The sequence below is a fragment of the Ornithorhynchus anatinus genome, chromosome X1 (genome assembly GCF_004115215.2).
Source record: "Ornithorhynchus anatinus isolate Pmale09 chromosome X1, mOrnAna1.pri.v4, whole genome shotgun sequence".
In the NCBI taxonomy this organism is placed as follows: Eukaryota; Metazoa; Chordata; class Mammalia; order Monotremata; family Ornithorhynchidae; genus Ornithorhynchus; species Ornithorhynchus anatinus.
Window position 1 is genome coordinate 111722539 of NC_041749.1, and position 25540 is coordinate 111748078.

At 44.9% G+C, this 25540-nt stretch overlaps 1 protein-coding gene across 7 annotated transcripts in view; it reads right to left on the bottom strand.

Annotated features, from left to right (window-relative positions):
• Window positions 1-25540, bottom strand: part of EPS15L1 (epidermal growth factor receptor pathway substrate 15 like 1) — a 138283-nt gene that overhangs the window by 53525 nt on the left and 59218 nt on the right. For 4 of the 7 annotated variants that reach the window (XM_029051716.2, XM_029051713.2, XM_029051719.1 and 1 more), the window contains 7 exons: window positions 23917-24114; window positions 21963-22124; window positions 17307-17433; window positions 17131-17187; window positions 16077-16213; window positions 15328-15388; window positions 12805-12887 (listed from right to left, as the gene is read on the bottom strand). In XM_029051716.2, the coding sequence (XP_028907549.1) occupies window positions 12805-12887; window positions 15328-15388; window positions 16077-16213; window positions 17131-17187; window positions 17307-17433; window positions 21963-22124; window positions 23917-24114 (825 nt within the window). The remainder of the gene's footprint in view (window positions 1-12804; window positions 12888-15327; window positions 15389-16076; window positions 16214-17130; window positions 17188-17306; window positions 17434-21962; window positions 22125-23916; window positions 24115-25540) is intronic. The other 3 variants (XM_029051714.2, XM_029051715.2, XM_029051717.2) reach the window with 3 other exon arrangements.

Sequence of the window (25540 nt, forward strand, 5' to 3'; positions counted from 1 at the left end):
GATTTAAAAAGATGCAAAGAAACTATTCTGGTCTTGGTCACTCCAGATGGTCTTAAATTACTACTTCTCCATTATGATTTCTTCAGATTAGCCTGAGAGTATTTCTAAAATAAGATTAAATTCGTAAATAGATTATAAGCATCTACCACTAATTTAAACACAAGTAATTTAGGATCTATTACTAAGGCTAGAACAAAAGCCACAAAACCTCCAATAGTGATTGAGAACAAAAGCACAGTGTATCATGCACCTTTTTAAAACAAAATTGAGTCACTTCGCTCCCTCACCTCCAAACTTCTGGTTTCCCTGCACCAATGAATGACATCACTTCCAATATTTTAAGAGTCATGCTGTTTTCAAGTTCAAATTTTGCACTCCCCCAAATTTCCCAAGAACTCTCCTTTGGGACTCAACCCTCCTGCTTGGTCTTAGCTTGCAGGCAAATTTCTATTTTTAGGAAAGTTTCAGTGAAACCATGTGAGCCCCTAGTTTTGCAAGAGTGAACGTGTGCTTAAAAACACACACAAAAAAAGGCACTTGTTTAAAAGTATGACTTCCTTAAAAGCTGATCAGCCTTAAATGCAAAGACTGATTCTGCCCCACGCAGTGCTTGGGTTTATTATTACAGTATTAATTTAATAATAACTGTGTTTTTGTTAAACCCTTCCTATGTGCCAAGCACATATGTGAAGCAGTATGGCCTAGTGGACAGATCACGGGCCTGGCAGTCAGAAGGACCTGGGTTCTGATCCTGGCTCCAATCATCACTTGGGGACCTTGGGAAAGTCGCCTCACTTCTCTGGGCCTCAGTTACCTCATCTGGAAAATGGGGATTAAGATTGTGAGCCCCATGTGGGCCATGGACTGTGTCCAATCTGATTAGTTTGTAAGTACCCCAGTGCTTAGTATAGTGCTTGGCACATAGGAAGCGTTTGACCAATACCATAAGATAAAAAAGCACTATTCTAGTGGGTAGATGCGAGACAATTAGGTCCCACATGGGGTTCACATTCTAAGTAGGCGGGAGACTAGGTATTGAATCCCCATTTTGCAGATGAGAGAACTGAGGCACAGAGAAGTGAAGTGATTTGTGGAGGCCACACTGCGGGTAAATGGCGGGGCTGGGATTTACACCCAGATCCTCTGACTCCCAGACCTCGGCCCTTTCTACTAGGCCACGCTGCTTTTAAAGCCCTTTCAAAAAAGGGCCTTCTATGTACCAAGCGCTGCACTAAGAGTTGGAGTAAGTACAAGGTAATTGATCAGTCAGTGGCATTTGAGTGCTTACTATGTGCAGAACACTGTACTAAGCACTTGGGACAGTACAACACAACAGACTTAGCAGACATGTTCCCTGCCCACAACGAGCTTCCAGGCTAGAGGACTGTAAGACAATGTCTGCCCTCGGCTGCGGACCATGAGCACTCTCTAAACTGCTGATTCTTCTGTACGCAGCAGAGAAAAGCTCTACAGTGTCTCTGTGCTGGCGGGGAAATGGTAACACCCATCTGTTGGTGGAGGAATGGCTATAAGACTGTGAGTCCCACGTGGGACAACCTGATTACCTTCTATCTACCCCAGCGCTTAGAACAGTGCTTGGCACATAGGAAGCGCTTCACAAATACCATTATTATTATTATTAGGAATAAAGGATATGTGTACTCTCCCCGATACTGCCATGAGCCAAGACGTGGCGGCTCCATTCCTCTTATGGTGGCTCTTTTTCACTACCCAGGGAAGCACATGTTATGGAAGGCCCCAGCCAGGGTAACCCTGGTTTCAGTGGAGAACATGGCGAGGGAGGGGAAGATGGAAAGAGAGATTTTCCCCCACTGCAGCTCCTGACAGCAGCATACTGTTGCTCTGCTTGGAGCTGCTGGGAGAAAATTCAGCTCATTACACTTAATCCTTTATATGGCAAAGAATATTTGGGTAAATCTGGCGGTCTCATTCCCAAATTCACAGGGGATCAAAAATGGTGCGTTATTCACCTCAAGTGCTTCACTGAAGCTATTTTGGGAGAGTTTCTGAATGTGGCTAAGTGCATCTCTCATTCTGACATACATAAATGTTTGTTGTTCTAAGCGAATCTTCGGCCTCTAGCTCAGGTTTTGGCAATCTCTGATGTGCATCACCGTGTCTGCACCAGTCACCAGCTTCTCCGCCTGGTGTCCTACTGCCTTATGCCATTGCTTCTGGCCACAGTTTAAAGCTTCCAAGTGCATGCCACCCATTTAGAGTCCTTGCACCACCTTCTAGACCCCTCGCTGATCTCCTCTGTCGGCTCCACCTCCCGTCAAGGGCCAGGAGTGCCGTACTGAGGCTCCATCTCCCACCAGAGCCCTGCTTGGGCCAAAATCCTGACCCAGATGGAGTCCCAGGCATCCCATAAACCACCTAACATCCCAGAGAAGGTCAACGTCACTTTTGGGGGTGGGGCACAGAGGAGAGGAGAACATACATAATAATAATAGTGGTATTTGTTAACTGCTTACTATGCTCCAGGCACTGTAGTGAGTGCTGGGGAGGTTGCAAGCAACTCGGGTTGGACACAGTCTCTGTCCCATGTGGGGCTCACAGTCTCAATCCCCATTTTCCAGATGCGGTAACTGAGGCCCAGAAAAGTGAAGTGACTTGTCCAAGCTCACTCTGCAAACAAGGGGCAGAGCCGGGATTAGAACCCATGGCCTTCTGACTCCCAAGCCCGTGCTCTACCCACTAGGCTGCGCTGCTTCTCAGCAGGTGAACACAGTTGCTCCTGGAGGTTTCTGGGAGTTGCAGACTTTCCGGTTCCTACAATTCTTCATCCGTGGCTGGCTCCACCACAACCGGTACACTTTTTGGATGCCTCCATTCTTACCCATCCCGCCATTTTAAGAAGGCCCAAAGTGGAGGGAGCAGAAGGCACCCTGAGCTCAGACTGCCATTTTACTGCCCTGCTTAAGGACCAAGCCAACCTCTGGCCTGGATGGGGCTCAAGGAGAGTCAAGCTTTCTCCAGGAACCCAACTCCTCCCCTTGTCCGCTTCCCCCATGCCACCCCCCTGGACTGGACAACCACTGTCCATAGTTGATCTAGATGAGCTCTTTCAATAAGAAAGGTTGCCTTTGATGAATCTCTGGGTGAGATTCCTTCAGAGAAAATTGGAGTCAGATTTTAAACTCTTAGAGATCAGAGACCGTGTGTGTTTAGCTAATTTTGTATAGAAGTACAAGCAGCTGAGTACTTAAAAAGTGTTTGTGGTGATGACATTGACAGAGACAACAATGAAAGTACAGAAATGAAATGCCATCTCCCCTTGTCCCCACTGATGCTGAGAAATGAGGCCACATGAGGAAAGAAATATGCACTTGTCCTCTGCTCTGCCCCTACCTACCTGGCTATCAATTTGAGTTTTAGTATTTTCCTCATTTATTCTACTTGAAATTGATAGGGGAAAAAAAAAGGTTGGCTGAACTTCAAAGCTGAGAGAATTTTACTGTTCAAATGTCATGAAATTAAGAGTCATTGTAATTGTGGAAACAAAACAAACAAATGGAAACCAAATTTTTCCATTAAATCTTCCAAACTGTCTCAACCTGACACAATCCCACAACAACATTACTGACAGGAAGTAGGAACTTTTCAAAAATCCCAAATGCACATAATAATAATAATGTTGGTATTTGTTAAGCGCTTACTATGTGCCGAGCACTGTTCTAAGCGCTGGGGTACACAGGGGAATCAGGTTATCCCACGTGGGGCTCACAGTCTTAATCCCCATTTTACAGATGAGGTAACTGAGGCACCGAGAAGTTAAGTGACTTGCCCAAAGTCACACAGCTGACAAGTGGCAGAGCCGGGGTTTGAACCCATGACCTCTGACTCCAAAACCAGGGTACCCTGCCCTGTTAACTACAAATCCTGGGTAAAGATCAACAAGAAAGAGGACCAAGCTAGATTACTTGGAATCAAAGCTTTTAAGTTAGGAGTTGAAAATGGCCAGTGATTTAATTTGCCGCTTATCTGAAATGGAACAACATGCTATTTCTACAGCCAGAGTTGGGGACATTCCAAAACTGAGTAATGCAGTAAGAAAAACATTCATTTGAATGTTCATTCATTCATTTGAAACATTTATTTCTTCATTTGAGAATGCTGCCACCAAATGGCAGAAAGCTTTCATTCAACTCTTTAGGACAGAAAAGGTAAAAGCTTTCTTTTGCCCTGAAAACAATTTTCTGATAAAAACAGATGGTGACATTTCTAGTTTTCCCTTTCTCTAGTAGTAACTACCTTTAGAAGGAGGAAGCTGAAACTGAATTCCTATCCCTTTCCCCTTCTTTAAAAATCACACGTTAGACCCTTCTGTAATGGGGAAAAAATGAAAAAAAAAACCAACCAGGCAGAATCTCTATTGTTTCCAGATGGCATTAATGAACGCGATCTCATTAGCCAACTAAGGATAGGGAAATTAGCTACAACTTGCCTCAATACAGTACAGAAGACTTGAAAATTATTGGACCGATACATGTTCTTTTCTGTTAGGTACATCAATTTATACTGGAGTATAAGTATGGGCAGGGAATGTGTCACCTGTTTTGGAATTTCCCAACGCTTAGTACAGCAATAAGTGTGGATGCTCAATAACTGCCGTTTTACTACTCTTCATGTACGGCATGACTCAGGAGCCAAGGCTTTGGCTGGAAACATCCCAAGTGGCATCTGTTAGTGAGGTGGATAAGTTAATCGGGCTTTCTGGGATGAGACCAAATATATTCCCCTTGAAAAGCATGATTCCCCACTTACTGTTGCTTGACACCCAAAGTGAGATTTAACCCATGCTGATTCGAGGCACAGGAGGAATTTTCTGTGAAATTCTGTGAAAATTCCTCTCAGAAAGAGCCTAACTCCCCTTCATCCTGGACCCGGCTCCTGACTCTCACTCCCACTCCTTGCCATCACCAAGGCCTGGCTCTCTTCCGGTAACCCTTGCGACCTCGGCCACTGTCTCCGGAGGAGGTTTCATCTTCTTTCACTCTCCCCAACTCATGGAGAAAGGAGAAGTTGGCCCACTCCTCTCGCCTCAGGGCCACTTCCAAACCATCTGGCCTCTGCCATCCCTTTTTTTTTTTTTTAAGCCCTTACTATGTGCCAGGCCCTGTGGTAAGTCCTGGGGTAGATACAAGCTAATCAAGTTGGACACAGTCCCTGTCCCGCATAGGGCTCACGGTCTTTATCCTCATTTTACAGATGAGGTAACTGAAGCCCAGAGAAGTCAAGTGACTTGCCCAAGGTGACACAGCAGACAGGGGCAGAGCCGGGATTAGGACCCAGGTCCTTCTGACTCCCAGGCCCTCTTTCTTCTGCATCGCTCAAATCACCACATCTTCTCCCTCTAACAGGCACTAGTTGTCCTCCAGGACACGTCACCACATTTCTGGTTGAGTACACTGCCTTTCTCACATTCCTTCTCCCAATCCTATCACCTGGACTGGCCTTCCTGACTCTGACCTCATGGTTCTGCAAGCTATTCAATCAATCCATTGTACTTATTGAGCACTTGCTGTGTGTGCAGAGCACCTAGCTAAGCACATGGGAAAGTTCAATACAATAGAGTTGGCAGACACGATCCCTACCCCCGCACAAGGAGCTTTCAGTCTACACTACTGCTCTCCAGCTCTACTTCACATCAGCCACACACCCACATGGATGCCCCTTGGAACTGAATTACTGGATGCTGCACACCTCTTACCTCATAAACTCCATCTCCTACAACTCCACCTCTGAAGGATCATTTTTTAAAAATAGTATCTGTTAAGTATTTACTACATGCCAGGCACAGTACTAAGCACCGGGGTAGATAGAAGCTAATAAGGTTGGACACAGTCCATGCCCTACGTGGGGCTCACGGTCTTAACCTCCATTTTACAGATGAAGCAACTGAGGCACCGAGAAGTTAAGTGACTTGCTCAAGGTCACCTAATGGCAGTCAAGTGGTGGAGCGAGGATTAGAACCCAGATCTTCTGACTCCCAAGCCCTTGCTATTTCCACTAAGCCATGCTGCTTTCTGACCATAAACTTAAGTTGCAACCTCACCCATATTCCAACCCCCTTCAAAACTGTACTCCATCCCTACTAAAGAGCAGTCTCTGTACCCCCTCCACTTAGTCCAAACTACTATGTCTCTCCTACCCTCCCTAACAATCTTCCCTTTCCTGTTCTCTCCAGTAAACTCAACTCCCCTATCCCCTTGTCCCTCTGTTGCTCTTGCTCTGCCAACTTCCGATCATGAGTGACCTCTACAGTTGGCTTCCTCTGCTCATATTCACACAGCTGAGTGATCTTGGTAGAAATCCCCAAACCACGCCAACCTCTGCCACTACAAATCCAGATTATTTTTCTAAAACATTATTCTCCACATGTCTCCCCATTCCTCAAAAGCCTTCAATGGTTGCCCACCCATCTCCGCACACAGTAAGTGCTCGATAAATACAAATGATCAAGCAGAAACCCTTCTCCATTGGCTTTAAGGCAATCAACTCTCTTCCCGCTACCTATCCTCGCTTCTCTCCCAACTACCTATCCTTACTCCACTTCCACTACAAACCAGCCCACACACTTCGCTCTTCTAATACCACTGTGCCTCACTCTCATCTCTCCTTGCTGTGGACTCTTTGGCTTACACCCTCCCTGCTGCCTGGAATTCCCTCCCACTTCATTTCCTTCGGACCACCACTCTCCCCATCTTCAAAGCCCTGCTAAAAATCCCATCTCCTGCAGGAAACCTTCCTTGACAAATCTCTCATCTCCTGACCCCATTTTCCGTCTCTAAAGCATCACCGCTGCACTTGAGTCCCTACCCCCAAGCACTGTGATACCCACCCTCCTCTCGGCCCCGTAGCATTTACGCACCTGTCCTTTTACTCTGTCATTTTCCAGTTCCTGTAATTTACTGGCAAGTCTGTCTCTCCCTCTAGACTTAAGCTCTTTGAAATCTACTTATTCTAGCGTATTGTCCTCTCCCAAACACTCTGTATAGTGCTCTGCATACAGAGCCCAGTAAATACCATTGAGTGACTGTCATGACAGAACTCTGCACTTGGATCTGAACAATACTACTACTCCTCCCTAACTGATTCCCTCACCGACTATTCCCAACCTTTAACTCTCATCTAAAGTCCCCAGTTCCCCCATCTTCTCCCTCTCTGACTTCATATGGCCTCGTTAACTATCTGTTGACAAGACAGAGACCAGATCCAAACCCCCTCAAAGGATCCCCTCTGCCTCCTTCCCAGCTGTCTCCCCAGAGGTATCCTGCCTGAGCCTAAAAATCTACCCCCTCTGCTGGGACCTTGGACTCTATTCCCCGCACCCCCACCCCACCTCTTAAAAATACTTGCTCTGATCCTCATCCCTCTCTCACTGTTTATTATCTTCACCCTCCCACTGTCCTCTAGCTACTTCCCTTCTATCTCCAAAGGAACCCTATACCCATAATTCTATTAAATCTATAATTCTATTTTATTTGTATTGATGCTATTGATGCCTGTTTACTTGCTTTGCTGTCTGTCTCCTCCCTCCTAGACTGTAAACCCACTGTGGGCAAGGATTGTCTCTATTGCTCAATTGTACTTTCCAAGCCCTTAGTACAATGCTCTGCACACAGTAAGCGCTCAATAAATACGATTGAATGAATGAAGGAACCCAATTTTTTTGCAGAAGCCAGCCCTCTGCCCCCTGTGCCTGCCGGCTATCGCCCCATCTCTCTCTCTGCTCTTGTCCCTCCCAAATTCCTTCAAGTGGCCTCCTCCACTTCCTCTCCTCCACCTCTCTTTTGAGCCCCCTCTATAATCTTGATTTTGACCTCTTCACTTTATGTCAAGACCAGGCAACCTTCTGGTTAGATATAAGAGGCTCTACTCCGCCCAAGTCCTCCACGACTGCCTTGACACAGTTGACCACTCCTTCTTACAAATCGCTCTCTGGTCTTGGTGATACCAACAGCACCCTCCTACTTCTCTGACCACTCCACCTCCATTTCCTTTGTCGGTTCATCATCTTCTTCTCACTGAGATGTCCATCAGCGTTTTGAGTCCTTCATCCTTTTCATTCTAGATTCATTCTCTGGGGCAGCTCAAAAACTCGGTCAGTTTCCGCTCCACCTCTACGCAAATCATTCCCAGATCTACATCTCCAGCCTTGTCCTCCCACCTGCCTCACAGATTCTCCTTCCTCCTGCCTCATTTCTTTCTTCCTGTACCAGAAGGTCACACCCTTAGTGTTATCTTTGGCTCCTCTAAGTCATTTACCTCCCAGAGGCAGTGTCTGGATCCTTCAGATACTTAGATGGAAACAGATGCGGCTTGCCGGCATGGGTGCCCACTCTGAGGGCAGACTCACTGCTGTGATGGCAACACTGTTAATTTTCCCTCACGGCTTCCTTGGAGGGAAGTAGCTCACCTGGCCCCACCCCTGTGAGCAAGAAAGGGGCCGACGGGGGAGTCAAGATGGTCGCCCCAGTCCTCGGCTCTGCCGGCGGGACGCGGGCCTCGGCTCAGGGAACTGTGGGGTCCCCACAGTCTTCACTGGATGACCAGGGAAGCTAAGGATGCTCTCACTTGCTTCTCTTTGCCCCCGGCACCTGTGTGAGCAACGGTGGCGTCGAGGCCAGCCAGCCAAGCCGAACCGGGACAGGAACGCTCAACTCCCCACCCACGGCCTCCGGGCACCACACGACGGCAGTGAGCTGCAGGCCAGGGATGGGGCGAGAACAGACTGACAACAGTGAACTGCATTCCGGACAGGTGGCCTTCAGGGCAGGGATAGTGTTTACCTACTCAACTGTACTCTCCCAAGCACTCAGTACAGTGCTCTGCGCCCAATAATTGAAGGCACACCACCTCCAAGAGGCGGCCTTCCCTAAGCCCTCCTTTCCTCTTCTCCCGCTCCCTTCTGCGTCACTCTGACTTGCTCCCTTTATTCAGCCCTTCCCCCCGCCCAGCCCCACAACACTTATGTACATATCTGTAATCTATTTACATTAATATCTGCCTCCCCCTCTAGACTGTAAGATTACGATGGGCAGGGAATGTGTCTGCTATATTGTCCTCTCCCAAGCGGTTAGTACAATACTCTGCACATGGTAAGCGCTCCAAAATACGACTGGCTGACAATAAGCACTCATTAAATACCACTGACTGATGGATTGGGGCAAGAAGAGCCCCGTGCGAGGCTCTGTGCTCCCTACACACATATCGGAGGAAAGGATTCATCTCCTCTTCATTCATTCAGTCATATTTATTAAGTGCTCGCTGTGTGCAGAGCACTGTACTGAGCATAGAAGCCATGTTCAGAGTGGCGACGTCGGCAGCTCGGGAGCTCCAGGGCACTTATGAAAATATCCTTCTCCTCTATGACATCCCCTAATCTGTAGTTTCTTTTAAGGTCTATCTTCCCGTGTAGACTGAAAGCTCTTTGTGGGCAGGGTCTGTGTCTACCAACTGTTAAAGTGTACTCTCCCACAGGCTAGCACATGGTAAGTCTTCAATAAATACCACTGATTCCTTGATAGGAGGAGCAAGAGAAGGAGGGGTCAGTGAGATGTCATCACAGCAGGCACAATGCTTTGCCACTCTGGCACCTACTCTCTCCCTTTCCCAAATGAACGGGAATAACTGGGAATTCATGGTCACTCTCTCATTTTTTCCTCCTCTCCCAACTGCCCCCCTGCCCCCCCGCCCCCTTCCCCCGCACACACACCTTCTGCTAGCACACCAGCTTCTCAAAGGCTTCATTTCATATGGCTCTTCCACATGAAAAGGTTGCAGACCCCTCTCGGTAATATTTCAGAGACCTGCCTCTCCTCTCTAGTTCAAGATTTCATCACCGCCTAGCTGAATTACTCTAACGGCTTCCTTTAATGGTCTCACAGCCTCAAACCTCTCTCCTCACCAGCCTATCCAACACAAACACTTTTTGGAACATGTCACTCCCCACCTCAAAAACCTCCATTGGCTACTCATTTCTTCTCACATAAAACAAAAACTCTAAGCCACTGGTTTCAAGGCTCTCCCTCAATGGTCTTCCACTTACCTCTTCCTTCTCTTCTCCCACTCTCTTTGTTCCTCCCCAACTAACCTTCTAATATACCTTGCTTGTGACGCTTCTTTCTGACCCATCGCTCACAATGTTCCTCTTGCAGAGAAGCACCGTGGCCTAGCGGAAAGAGCACGGGCCTGGGAGTCAGGGGACCTGGGTTCTAATCCTTGCTCTACCGTTTACTGTGTCACCTTGGGCCAGTCGATTCACTTCTCCTGTTCTCCCTCCTATGTAGACTGTGAGCCCCATGTGAGACAGGGACTGTGTTCAACCTAATTCACTTGTATCTACCCCAGCACTTAGAACAGTGTTCGACACATAGTAAGCACTTAAATACCCTAAAAGACAAACCACAAAAAAAAACTGCCTTGCACTTCAAATCCGCCCATATCACATTCCTCCCCAATTTCAACACCCCGCTAGTAAAGCACTTCAGGCCATCCCAAAAGCCTCCTTAGCACTCAGCATATATCTGCTTGTTTACCTATTTAATTGCTTCCTTTTGTTTTTACCATTGTATCTCTGCTTCCTCTTTTACCTATTCTATATTTGGCCATTTAATCCCGGCTCCGCCACTTATCAGCTGGGTGATTTGGGGCAAGTCACTTGACTTCTTTGTGCCTCAGTTTCCTCATCTGTAAAATGGGGAATATGATCGTGAGCCCCAAGTGGGACAACCTGATTACCTTGTATCTACCCCAGTGCTTAGAACAGTGCTTGGCATGTAGTAAGCGCTTAACAAATACCATCATCATTATATGGTTCCTCCACTCAACTGAATGGATAGGGGCCGTGTCCTTTACTTCCGCTATATGCTCCCAAGGACCTGCCCCGTACACAGCAGCTGCTTGATAAATGCTCGGGATGATAAAGAGGACGACGACGCGGACCCAGTCATAGGGTCGAAGGCACTGAGATCTTTTTGACAGAGAGGAAAGGTAACAAAAAAAACCTCAAAAGGTTGGGAGAAAGCAGCACACTTTGTGACGGTTCTCCAATTTGCGTCACTGAATTTATTCCATTTTAAAGAACCACGATCTCTCACACAAGCCTAACATATTAAAGGAGGAGGTATGTTGATTGGTTATCAGGACTCCTGTCTAACTAATCAGCATCCCACCATCCCCTCAAGGCTCTATTCCCGACACAGCTCGCAAGCATCGTTGTCATAGTTCCTGCTGCCACTTCTAGGGCTATTCTACTAGTCTCTGCCAATCTTTTGATTGCAAAGCCTATTCCTGCTGCTACAGTTTCCATTCTTCCCTCTCTCAACCACCCCATCCTGCTTTTTTTTTTTGTATTTGTTAAGCACTTACTCTGTGCCAGGCACTGTCCATCAGGGTGGACCCGGTTTCTGTCCCACGTTGGGGCTCAGGGGCTTAATCTCCATTTGACAGATGAGGTAATGGAGGCACAGAGAAGTTAAGTGACTTGCCTAAGGTCACGCAGAAGACAACTGCCAGAGCCGGGATTGGAATCCAGGTTCTTCTGCCTTCCAGGCCCGTGCTCTATCCACTAATTTGTCTTGATGATGCTATTTATCTTGATGATGTTGTCTTGTTTTTGTTTTGTTCTGTTTTGCTTTGCTGTCTGTCTCCCCCGTTTAGACTGTGAGCCCGTCATTGGGCAGGGATTGTCTCTTATCTGTTGCTGAATTGTACATTCCAAGCACTTAATACAGTGCTCTGCACATAGTAAGCCCTCAATAAATACTATTCAATGAATGAATGCTTTTACTGCTACCTCTCCCATGGCTATTCTTTCCCCAACCCCCACTAAGTTGAATGACCCCTTTCTCTCCCACTTCTGTCAACCACCACAGAAGGCAGTGACATTTTCCCTTCATGGAACATGCAATGGTGATTTCCCTTCATACAGACAGCCTACTTGCAGGTAGTGTATGTTCACATAATTCTTTGAAGCCCCAAAAGAACCTCAAAGGTTTCTCAGAAGCTCAATGCTATAATCACACCCTCTAAGCCTCTCGTCACAGGAATCCAGGATCCCGGGGGTATTTTGTTCCACTCTCTCTAGGTATTCTACAGTAGAGGAACAAGGTACGAATGAGTCACGGCGTTTCATTTCACAAAGAGTTGGCCATAGCAAAAGCGTTAAATTCAAACAATGAATGCTCGCTACGACTGCCAAAAGATTTGATCAGGGCTAATAGACAAGTGCTACCAAGAACACAGACCTTGACAAACCTTTATCGCTGAATTCAGATTTGATGTCAATTTGCCTAGGCCTTGAAAAATTTTGCTCTGACTGCCCAAACTGAATGAGATGAGAGATAAAGGGGGAGAGAGCCCAACGTTTTCTAAGACCTTTGAAGATACCCTTCAATGCTGACCAAAAAGCCTCTTAGACAGTAAAATGGGAGACTGAAAGGAGGATGAGGAGTTTCCCCCAGTGGAGGATTTCTATGAACACTACAGTGAACCACCCAAGTGCAGTAATTTAAGCTGCAATTTTACCTGGTGGCAGGAAAATTGACTCTAAGCCTTCTAGAGCCCCTCCCTGGAGGAGTCATTGATTCAATATCCTGGTTCTTTTTTTTTTTTTTTGGTAATGATGACACTGTAGGATGAGATTTTGAATTTAAAAGAAGTTTTAGAAATGCATAAACTGCATTCCAAATTATTCATCAGATCTCATACCAAAATAATCAACTAAAAAAAAACAACTTCTAGAGACGAATTGGTGCTCTTTTGAACAGCGATTACCTTTGACATCTGGCTGAAGTCTGCAAAGCCCTCATTGCTACTGAAAGCACCACTTCCAAAAGGGTCTAAAGTTCCAAAGGGATCTGTAATTAGTACCAAATAAAGTCAACACTTTTCATGAGTCATAAAAAATTTCCTTTTAGGAGAAAGGAAAAATTGCAGGCTTTCAGCATAAAAAGACATGCAGTAAGTTAATAAGACTGGAAAATAACAGCCCAGCCATTTTCTCTTGCAATTTGTCAAAGTATCAAAAATGATTACTTTTCTAAAACTCATAAATCCCACTCTGCTTTCATTATGCCATTTATTATTGCTATACGGTCCCTGGCCAAATTGCTAGGCTTAAGGGTATGAATCTTTTGGGTTAAAAACATAAAAGTTGGGGTAATCACTTTTTTTTTTTTTAATGTGAGCACAATTGGGATTAAATTTCAAAGATTTACAAACGTTTGGGAGTTTTACTTTTAAATATGATAACATCTGCATGGCAAATGTTTCTTGGGTAGTAATAATAATACTTCTTTCTGGCATTGGCAAATAGCTAGATGAACACGTGACATCGGAACTAGGCAACCTTGCTTCATTTAGGCTACTGGGCTCCAGGATCGGTTCAAAATTTAGTAAGATCCAAACTGTAGTTTGGAGTTGAGCGTTTTATATTGGAGCGAGAAGCAAACTGACCAGTCACCTGAGGGATCTCCCGATTTCTTATAAAATGGGAAGAAGAAAAACCTGCCAGAAAAAAATATTGCTGAGGCATTCTAAAATGATCAAACCATCCAGATATCATACTGAAAGGTCCACGTTGAGTCTGACCGTGGAGATATTGAAAATTCAGCACACAAATGCACTAATTTGACAAGCCAATCTCGGCAGAATTTGGATGGATTTGTACATTGAATTAACTCCACTCTGGTTCTGTAAAAGTTAATTCAAATTGAACGAATTTTAATTTGGTTTTTTTTTGGGGGGGGGTGTTGAGGGGGTAGTTAATTTAAAATTTGAAAAATAGATTCAGGAGATAGAAACTGGGTTAAACCGGGCAAAACCCTAAAAAATACATACCCAATCTATACCTTGACTAGAGCCTATGAAACAATACAAAATATTCATTACCACTTTATTAGCATTTCAAACCAGCCATAATTCTTAGTGATCAAAAGGAATGACAAGTGTGTTTCCTGCAAAAACCACAACTGACTATCCTGAAAGAATCAAATAATCTTGAAAGGGAAGGGATGAGGTGGAGTAGATATTCTTGGGGAGATGTCATCCATACACCTTAAGTTGAAATCCCCTCTGTGGGGCTGCCGTATCTGTGGGTGGCGAAGGTCGTTTTGAGTATTTGGGAGGGCGGGAATGGTCCCCAATCAAAACATCGAAACTGGAGGACACTGAAGAGTCCCCAGGGTAAGGCAGAGATTCCAAGTCAAGGCTATGAATTTCTAGAGTTAAAAGGGATTTCCAAAAACTCCCTTGAGGTTTCTCATTTCCCGTTATCCAGATTAGGTTCTGTAGCCTTGGAACCTTCCACGGGTAGTATGAAGAATCCACCTCAATCAAGCTTTGCACTCTTCACGGGAAAGACACAATATCAATCCAAAGCACTACAGCTATTATGCCTTTCGTAATTAACCCGGCTTTCCCGAAAATGCCAAGATGTCTTCGGCTGCCTCCGACTCACTGATGAGGACGATCGGCCAGATGACGTAAATTCACTGTCACTATTAGAGACAACGTCCAGAAACCAGGCTCGGACCTGCCGTCCGCTCATTATGCTGCTCTCCAGGATTCAGGGAAAACACCGCGCAGCTTCTAATCTAGTCTACTGATCGAAAGGGATAAAAAGGAGCTGCGCCAAGTGGGCGTCGGCGATCCCTGGCATACGATCAGAGGGGGCCATGACTGACCAGCAGGTAGCAGCAGATGGGACGTCAATCCCTGTGCCAAAGACGGCCGCGTGCCACCGCCCATCCCTTCGGGGATTCAGGTCCTCATTCCTGAGACCCACGGTGTGGCAGTCCTCAATCCCTCTCCACTGTCTGCGGTCCGCCTCAGTGGCATAGGCCCGGTGGGGGGCAGGGGCTGGGGGGAGGAGGAGGGGGGAAAATCGAGGACTGCAGTGTGAGCCTCGGAAGCGAAGACTCGCCCTACGCGTGAGGTGGCAGCAGCGGTGGCATCCATCATGCCCCAGGCTCCGGGAGGGAGCCGCAACCACGATGCAGCCACCCTTCCTGCTGCCCCCGCTTCCGTCTCCAGATCTCCTCCCCGTAGACCCAGGCCAGAGTCCTGGGTGGAAGCACTCCTTTCACCCGGGACCGCTGAGCGGGTCTCAGGAATGGTGACCCAAACTCAGCAGTGGCCACGGTGGCTGCAACTCTCTCCGAGAAAACGGCACATGGCTCCTTCTGCAAAATGGCCCGGTAGCCATTTTTCTTTGCCGAGGGCTGTGGGAAGTACAAAGCCAAAGTATAACAGCATGCATCGACTAGCATTAAAAGGGAGGATAACTTTTCCTCCTACCTGATCCTTTCGAAGAGATACTTGAAGATGAAAAGGGGTCACTGGTTTCAAAGGGGTCAGGCTAAATAAGAGAGAAGGAAGGATGAAAAGCAATCAAAGGAACCCGTTTCCAGCCCTTTTATGGCACAAGGCTGGGCGCTTCGTGATTATCAGCCTCAAAATGAGGAAAATTTCTTGCTCCAGAGTATGTCATTCATGGCTTGCAAGAGCTACGTTAGTCTGAGTTTTCTTGTCAAAGAAAATAACTTCAGATTCTAAATAAAGATACCACAAAACGATGGAAAGCTGGCACAAACCTCCGATCCAGATAAATTGCACACGAAATTGTTTCATTCACAGAAAGAAATAAAAGAACCAATAGACTAGGCATGCGGACGACTGCCTGTGTGTCTGAGGTGAACAGGCTGGGTCCCTTCTCGCTGGTCCGTGGGCTCGGGCCGAGGGGGTCATAAGAGGGACCAAAGAAATGTGGTAGCACGTAAACTGTACCGATCTCAGAACCGCGCAAACGGTAACTGCAGTGCATTTATTTTTCTTCTACATTATAGGGAGAGTATATCCGGTGACTTGCAGCAATCTCAACGACATCCTCTTCGACACTGAAGAACGAAATTTACTCCTTGGAACATTTACTTTTGCTTACTTGAAAATACTACAGGATTAATTTTTTTAAAAAAGAAAAATGAAAAAAGCTCTGCAATGAACATAACGAACATCATCACGACAATCGATTTTTAAAACTCACTTACCTTTAGAGCCAGGGAAGGGGTTTTGGTGAATGGATCTGAGGTAAACGGATCACTCTTTACTTGCTTCTTAAAAAAATCCTCAGTAGCAGGGCTCCGAAATGGGTCAGTTTCTTTGAAAGGGTCTCCTCCAAAAGGATCTAAAATTCAATTATGGAAAGTGAGTGAAAGAGGACACTGAGCGATTCGAGCGCCGATACATCTCTGGTACATTCAACGATGTGCAAAATCAAATAGTCAGTGTAAAGTTCCACTGAAAAGGAGCCCTTCATAAGTTTTACGTGGTTATTTGTGAGCGAAGCAAAGGAGAAAAAAGAAACTGGCATGAAGACGAACAGGGAGAGGGATGCCTTTCCATTTGTATAATTAGCCTCCCCAGTATTTGCTATTGATGTTATTTTTGTTATGTTATTTAGTGGTGGTGGTTTAACCTCTATGGAGCTCCCATGGTGTAAAAGATGCTTGGCTTACATTTTTAAAGGGTGGCACTTGGTGACGTTTGCCAGGTTCTTTTGGCCAAGGACTTACTACCACCTGGCTAGCAGGAGCCTCGTTTGCAGTATTGCTCCTCGCCTGGCTGTGAAATGGACAAGAAGGGGCTTAAAACTGCAAAAAGGAGAGGAGAAGACTTCATTTTCAGCTTCTTTTAATAATAATGTTGGTATTTGTTAAGCACTTACTATGTGCCGAGCACTGTTCTAAGCACTGGGGTAGATACACGGTAATCAGGTTGTCCCACGTGAGGCTCACAGTTAATCCCCATTTTACAGATGAGGTAACAGGCACAGAGAAGTTAAGTGATTGCCCACAGTCACACAGCTGACAAGTGGCAGAGCTGGGATTCAAACTCATGACCTCTGACTCCCAAGCCCGTGCTCTTTCCACTGAGCCACGCTGCTTCTCTCCAAATACATTTTCTCGGGGTAGTGGGAAAATCTTCAGAGATGAAACAAAGTTATTTGCTAGATTTCCTCAATTTAAACTAAGATCCAGAAACCTCCATACAGGGTACTGACCCTGGAGCACTGCGTGAAAAGGTAGAGTAAAACACCTTTACCTGCAGAAGAAGTAGTTGCGTGCTGTTCGGCAAATGGGTCGTTCTGGAATGGGTCACCTGCGATCAAAATGAAAAGGAAAAAAATCTTTTCATATTTAGGTAATGAGAAAAATACATCGTCTGTGAAGACATTATTAATATGCTCCAACTTAATTTGCAAATCAGCTCTCGCTTACTTCCTTTGAACGGATCGGCTCCTTTAAATGGGTCTGACTTAAAAGGATCTTCAGACTGGAATGGGTCTGCTTGCAAATCTTGTGCATTGTTGCTGAACAATAAAGCCTTATTCTTGAATGGATCATCCTAGAATTATATAAAGAAACACTATAAGGATTTTTAAACTTTAAATGACAAACCGGAACGGAGACTTCCAAAAGTATTTTCACGTTACCTTCTAGTATTTTGATGATTAAATGATCTTTAAATCAAGGTGAACTAAGGAGCCAGAAACTACAACAATGTTTTATTTATGGGGGTCTATCAACTTTTAGAGGAGTACATTTTTTAAGTAGTGGAAAACACAGTTAATGATGTGACTACTTATGATATGGGGGGGGGGGGGTTGCCTAATGAGATTACAAAGTAGAAAATGTGCATTTTTTGCTAGATCTTAGAGCAATGTGCGCTAAATGGAATGATTGTCTTGGCAAAACACAATTTTCAATGCACATTCAAATCAGGAGGAGAAAAAAATCTACCATTTCAAGTGTTCGCTGCTCTAGGCAATGGCTAGGGTTTAGAAATGAGACACATCCTTAGTTAATGTTAAACACACTCATAGTGAAAACATTAGGTCAGGCCGATTGGACTTCAGTCATGCTGACTGCAGCAGAAGGTTCAGTGTGGGTATGTCAATTCCCAGCCATTATTAAACAGACCCAAATCTGGGATTATTTGTAAGCACAAAGCTAGGGTCTTATACATTCACATAGAAGGTAAGGCCGCAGAGATACAAACATTTCTCCGTCGATAGACATGACTAGAAATGATCTGAAATTCATTTGGTTTAGCAATGGGGTTTTTCATCAGTCCTTGAATATACAAAGTTATGTTACTATTTCAGGCACCGTCACTGCAATAAAAACACCTGAGTGTTCTTCAGCCCTGCTTTCCCAGGGGTTAGCCCGGAACTATGCCTTCTGTTGAGTACAGAACATGTTTTCCTTACCTGAGAAAGATTATCAGGAGTCCCCCAACCAAATGGCTCCCCCAAGGAAGGGAGCAGAGTCGGATTCTTAGGCAATTAGGTACAGATGTCCAAGAACCTGGATGCTGCATGTAGTGTAAGAAGCCCATGGAGATGAACGGTACTATGACCATAAAACGCAAGTGATAAACCAGCACCCGAAGAAGTTCTTGGTCACAGACCAAATAACTGATGAGAAAGTTCTACTCCACGGGAATGACTGGGCCAGGGCGGGGAACAAAAAGGAATCTTTCCCACTGGGCTATAGTGAGAAGGGATTTAATTCGGTTGCAAAAGAAAGAAGAAGGGCTGGGAATGGAGATGGAGGAGTAGAATTAAGAGTGAACTGGGAATGAGAGCATTTTCTCACGGTGCAAGTTTCCATTTTTAATTCGAATTTGGCACTTTAGATTGTACTTTTATACTTTCGGATGAGTACGAGAGCTAATTAGTGTCAGCTAGATACTAGACAGGGCACTAAAGGCAGATATGGGACTATAAATCTGAATTCCTAATTTTCGGTTTGCATAACACTGGGAGCCTAGTGGGACCTGGACAGCATCTTTCAGGAAGAGTTATCTTCCTGATTCACTATTCTTGGACTGCTTTATCATGAGAGGTCTCGGGAAGAAACTGCTGTGCATAGTGTGGTAGGGCGAGCTCGTGATTTAGATTCCGTGCGGTTGATTTAAATGAGAAAACCCAATTTTTCCATTTAATTTGCTGAGGAAGGTAGGTCCTGCAACCCTAACACTTTCAGAATCTACCTTCTTGAGCCAAAGTAAATGTGTAGGCCGCACACCAATTGCATCGACTTTATTATATAAACCAACAAATTCCAAGAAGATAGATGTCAAGTTTTGTTAATCACCAGAGTTGGGCACCGGCTCTCAATGAGGTTACCAGCTAATTTTTCCTTTCCATTAGAGGGTATTTAGATGTCTGTCCAAGCCTTAAACATGACAAGCAGGTAATTACTTCCAGGTTGGGAAAACTTTTCAGTGAGTGATCAGACAGAGAGGCTTTAATTTGCATAACTGATTATCTTCTCTAATTCTATAAGGTGTATTAAATGTAGTGTGATTAGAGGGACGGAATTTGGTTGCCAGGGCACTCTTAAGCTCTTCTCTAACCTGTAAGCTCACTGAGGTCAGGAAACGCGTCTACCAACTCCGGTGTATTCTACTCTCTCAAGTTCTTGGTACAGTGCTCTGCACACAGTAAACGCTCAATAAATACGATTGATTTTTTTTTTTAGTATTAAGAGTAAAGATACTGGCAAATGTCATCACATATACAAAAATCTGCTCTAATGTGGAAAATTCTAGTACGCTTCTTCAGCTGCTTGTTCTCCTTGGGCTATCTAAAGAGAAGCTGCCTGGCTCAGCGGAAAGAGCACAGGCTTGGGAGTCAGAGGTCGTGGGTTCTAATCCCGGCTCTGCCACTTGGGCAAGTCACTAAACTTCTCTGTGCCTCAGTTACCTCATCTGGAAAATGGGGATTAAGACTGTGAGCCCCACGTGGGACAACCTGATTATCTTGTATCTACCCCAGTGCATAGGACAGTGCTTGGCACATAAGAAGCGCTTAACAAATACCATCGTTATTAAAGCCAAAGATCGCTCTCCTCCAAAATACAGTAGTCTCAGTTGTCTTTTCCAAGAGTAAACAAAAATTCCTCTCCAAACCGTGTTTATTAAGGAATAGAAACAAACAAGGAAACTTAACTTTTTTGTACAATACGATAAATATTAGTTTTCTTTTAAACACTAGTTGTGAGTCTTTACATCTTTGACATCAACATTCCCAAGAGTAAATTACTTTGGTGTAAACTTAGCCCAAGCTTTAAGAACGAACAATGAAAACAACAAGAAATGTAAAATCTGTAGAAAAAAGAAGGCCACCTTAGAAGTTTTACCGATTGTCATGTCGCTTCCACTTTTTAACCAAGGAAACCCCACTTGCAAAATAGATCTGCAAGGAGAGCGTTTATCTTAAGAATGAATTTACTGTTCCGCAAACTAAGATCTAACTAATGAACTCTGAAAGCTTGTATGTGGGGTAAAAATGCCAGAGCCTAAAAATGAAAACAAAATGAATATGAAGTTGGAGAAATTAACACAACAATTTGTGAGTAAACAAATCCTGAAATTCTGGCTCAGAAAATGTTCTGAAGAATAATGTTAGCATTAGGGTCTTAAAATAAAAGGTAAGGTAGATGGAGTCTCCCTGCAGTTTACGCTCTATTAATAAAGACCTCCCAGAGGAGACGGCAACCTTGGGAACACTTCGGAAGCAATGAAAAGGTATTTAAGGGTTCAGTAGCTGAATGTTCTGCAAGAAAAGGGACCACTGTGTGAATGAAATAAACAGGTAACGGCAGAGAGATGGCCCAGGCATCAAGCAATAGCTGCAGAGGTAAACTGGGCTAAGAAGCATTGTACAGGAATTTCCGTGAAGAGTAATGTTGGACCATAAGTCTTTAGGACGGACTAGTTTTGCTATTCAAAAAGGAAAAATGTGAAGAATGTGGTGAAAGTAAAGAGATAGGTCTGGTGTTTAGAGAGAAAGAACCTGCATTGTTACAAGAAAAAAGAACCAATAAAGCAAATGGAGCTAGGAATAGATGGGTGGGAACTGTAGCCCCAGAAGAAAATAAGTAAGGGAGAGTAGGTAAAGGGATCGTGGCGGTGAGCTTCACTTCAAGACAAATTGCTTTCTCTCAGCTCTGCCCAAAGCGTAAAAGGAAGAAGAGTAGTCTGAAAACTGTATTTCTTCCCCAAACCTGCAATTATAATTGGCATTTTGGAAGTAAATGGAGGAAGCTATCATTTGGTATAAAGAATGATGCCATTTGGGGTGCTAGGCAGCCCGAGAATCAAAAGCTAAATAAAAGGAATGACCTGCCAATGCAGCTTTAATTCTACCTCTAAATCTAAATCAGGTACTCAATTTTAAAGCGTCAAACATAATTTATCGTCTGGAATTTTTGTTCTTCGGCATGGGAGGTGCCACTGTCCCACACTTAATTCGTTCAGTTGGACAGGCAGTCAGGTTTGCACTGGAGAGATTCAAGAATTGGTTGATTTGTTCCTCAATCTTCTTTCTTGTGTGTTTGGTTTGTTTGGGGTTTTTTGGTTTTTTTGTGGGGGCTTTTTGGTTTGGTTTGGTTTTTTTAAATCTTCAAGATGCTATCCCTAAAAAAGGCAGCTTTTCCAGAAAGCAGAGCAGCACTATGGTTTTCGGCAGAAGCAAGGGAGGTATATATCCATCCAACTGGTGTTGGATGTGCTAAACCAGCACCCTAGCTGAAGGACCCTGAATCCATGATGGACTTTTCAAATACTTGGCTAGCGAATTAAGACCTACCGCCTTAAAACCAGTTCCAATAAAAAGAATAAAACTTCATTTACTCAATACTTAACCCCTTGATATCTGAGAGTGGTATTTTCAGCATTCTTCATATCGTGTCAGGAGTGAATATAGAAATGAATACCCTGATTTGCAGGGCCTCTGAAAGCACAGTATCAACAAAAGTACTTTGTTTTACAATTCAAGTTCAAGAACAATTAACATATCCAGTACGCTTTTTTGCCTTTAACACTGCAAAATGTAAATCCGACTATTACTTTTAGTCAACCTTTACCATAGCTCCAAAACTGACTTTTTCTTTCTGTATGACTCCTTCATTTATATCTAAGTTCATCATGTTGTCACTATGAATCCCATTCAGTACTTCATTATAACGTTCAAGACTTCTACTGATTTCCTGTTGACTTTCTTGAAGGTGAGAAAGCTTACTTCTGGCCTATACACACACATGCATGAGAGAGAAAAAATAACCAAAACAAAGAGTTAGAGGGTTGTCTATCCAAAGGGTTCTAAAAAAACTAGTGACTTCCCGCCACCCCCACCCCCACCACAACACATCTGGGAAAAACTAAAAGGAGATACTTAGACACACTTAAATTCTCATTTATCTGCAACTAGATCCATAATGTATTATATCCATAATTTATTAACATATTAATGTCTGTCTTCCCCTCTGGATTGTAAACTCACTGGGGAGAGGGAAAGTGTCTACAAACTCTGTTAGTACAGTGCTCTGCACACAGTAAGTAAGCGCTCAGTAAATAAGACTGATTGATTGAACTATATTATCCACTTTGTGGATTACCCAGGACAGAATTTTAAGCTCTCATGGACTGAGTTCTCTCATCTTTTCCCTTCCCACAGTCCACGCCAGGCTTCACTGCCTGGATAGGTCTTTTAAGCACTGCGTACCACGAACTGTACTGAGCGCTGGGGTAGATACAAGCAAATCAGGTTAGAAACAGTCCCTGTCCCTCATAGGGCTCACAGTTTCAATCCCCGTTTTACAGGTGAGGTAACAGGCCCGGAGAAGTGAAGTAACATGTCCAAGTAGAAAAGTGGCGGAGCCGGCATTAGAACCCAGTTCCTTCTGACTCCCAGGCCCCCTTGGGGCTACCTCTCCCTGTCAACTAGCCCCGCTTCAATCCTCCATTAGCATGGAGAATTGAGAATCATTGGTAAAATTGAGCTTACTGCCTTTCTGACAGATCAGATCTATCCAAATGGCACCCTCTTGCCTTTGACTATTCAGGAATATTTGTTTCTGGAATCTCACTGAGACTTTAGCAGCTTGGAAGGTTACGCGGAGAAGGGAAATGTATATCGTAAAATCATCATGGACTTAGTCATTAGCCCAGTAAAGTGCCATATAGGAGGCGAAGTCCATGGACACTGTTGACCACTGGAGAAAAATAAAGCTGTGCCTACCAGCATTCAGCTGTGGTCCTTAAATGGACAAATGCAAAGAGGTTCATTCAGTTGTCAAAGACAATTTGAAAAGAGCTTCATGTACCCCTTAAAAGCGCTCAACCGCCAACCTCTCCTGCCCCTGGGGGTTGGGCTTTTCAAGCGTGCACTGGGCTCTTTGGGGGTAGAGCGGAGAGTCAGAGAGCCATCTTGCTTCCCCCGCTGCTGGTTGAACTAGGCACCTCCCTCTTCATTTCAGAGGCTACTGCCAAGCCACCAGAGGAAAGAACGGTGGGAATGGACCCAAACTGAGAGGAGCCAGAGGGCCAGGCAAATGTCACCCCTGCTGCACCACTTTACAAATACAGTTCTAAATTTCAAAAGCTCTTTCCAAACAATCACTCATTAACTTAATGCCTCTGAGAAGCAAAGTAGTTCTCAGGAGCTAATCCTGTTTTAACGATGGGGGAAACTGAAGTGGCAAAGAGCTAGAAAACTTATCTGAACCCTAGGAAGGGAGTTAGTTGTCAAAGCTGGAACTAGAGAGGGGGAATTGTTGGTTCCCGAGAGGGGAAATTGTTGGTTTCCGTTCCTGAGGTCAAATGGCCGGGGGGCGGGGCTAAAAAGTGGAGAAACTACAAACAGTGGGTGAGAATGAAGAAAAGAGATTCGTGGGCAAAAACATTTAGGACTTGGTTGTCTCGGTCACGCCACTGTCACAAGGGTTGACAATTACTTCTACTGGCTGATGTCTTTTTTCTTTTTGGTTTAAGTTACAAGCTTCATGCAGACACAACAAAGAATAAATAACTCTAAAATACCTGAATAATTTCTTCTTGAGTCGATTTCAAAGATTTAATTATGGTCTCAAGCTGCACTTTTCCGGCTTGGATACTCTGTTCTAACTGTGTTTCTTCTTGCTGAAGACGGTTCAATTCAATTTTAGCTCTATTAAGATCATCTTCCTGTGATTTTAAATCTGACTCTTGAGACTGAATCCTTGCTTTCAGCGATGATATCTGAAAAACAAAAATTCAACCGAGTTCTAAGTTTGGGAAGAGATGCACTTCAAATGAAGGACTGCTAACACTGGAGTAAAATGTCGACAACTTAAGGAATGCTAGAATCGATTGTGAAAACTTAAGGCCTGGCTCTTAAAGAGGCCAATTCTTTCCCACGCACGTGCCCTCTAGCAGGAATGAACTAGCTACTCGAGAACGATGGAGAATCCCATCAGCAGGAACACCGGTCGAGGCTCAGTCTTGAGACCTCTGGGAAGAGAAATTGCTAAGGGTGCTCGGGATCTGCACGGTGCCACTTCCGCTTTCCCGTCCCTGCTGGTCAGGTTCCCCCTGGGGCACGGAGTGCAATGAGCGAGGAGGCGGGCAACGACGCAGCACGCTGCTAGGGACCTGTGGAGGTTTTTTACATGCAGCACCCATTTTGCGGGCAGAGCAACTGCAGCCAAGTGCTGACCCCTGGCCGGGGCCCCAATCGTTCACCCCAGTTAGCCAGCTATTTTGGGGATTCCTGCTGGGCAGACTGACCTCGTGGAACGCCCTGGATGGTTCTTCGGTCAGAAAGCCTCGCCTCTGATGACCTACCTAGCCCCCGTGGGCAGAGCCGGGACTAGAAACCGGGCCTTCCCTTTCCCAAAGCAATGCTCCTGCTGTTGGACCAACAGCAGGGCTTAGCCCAAAATAAAAGTAAAATGGAGACACTGACAACTCACAAGGCTTCAGAGGATAAAAATGGACTTTACAAATTTAGAGAAACATACACTCCAAAGCCCAGCTGCCACGTCCCACCTCTGGCCTAGAACGCCTTCCCTCCTCAAATCTGACAATTACTCTCCCCGCCTTCCAAGCCTTATTGAAAGCACATCTACTCCAAGAAGGCTTCCGAGACTAAGCCCCCCTTTCCTCATCTCCCACTCCCTTCTGCATCGGCGGGACTTGCTCCCTTTGCTCTTCCCCCTCCCAGTCCCACAGCACTTATGTACATATCTGTCATTTCTTTATTTGTATTGTCTGTCTTCCCCTCCTCTAGAGTAAACTTGTTGTGGGCAAGGAATAAGGATTGTATTTGTTTACTGTTGCATTGTACTCTCCCAAGCACTTAGTACAGTTCTCAATAAATACGACTGGATGAATGAATGAATGAATGAGCAGTGTGGCTTAGCGGTTAGTGGTTTAGGGCCTGGGAGTCGGAAGGACCTGGGTTCTAATCCAGACTTCGTCACATATCTGCTCTGTGACCTTGGACAAATCACAAATCACTTCTCTGGGCCTCAGTTATCTCATCTGTAAAATGGGGGTGAAGACTGTGAGTCCCATATGGAACAGGAACTGTATCCAACCTGATTAACTTGTATCTACCCTAGGGCTTTGCACAGAGTAAACACTTAACAAGTTCCATAATTATTATTAATCACTATTACTACAT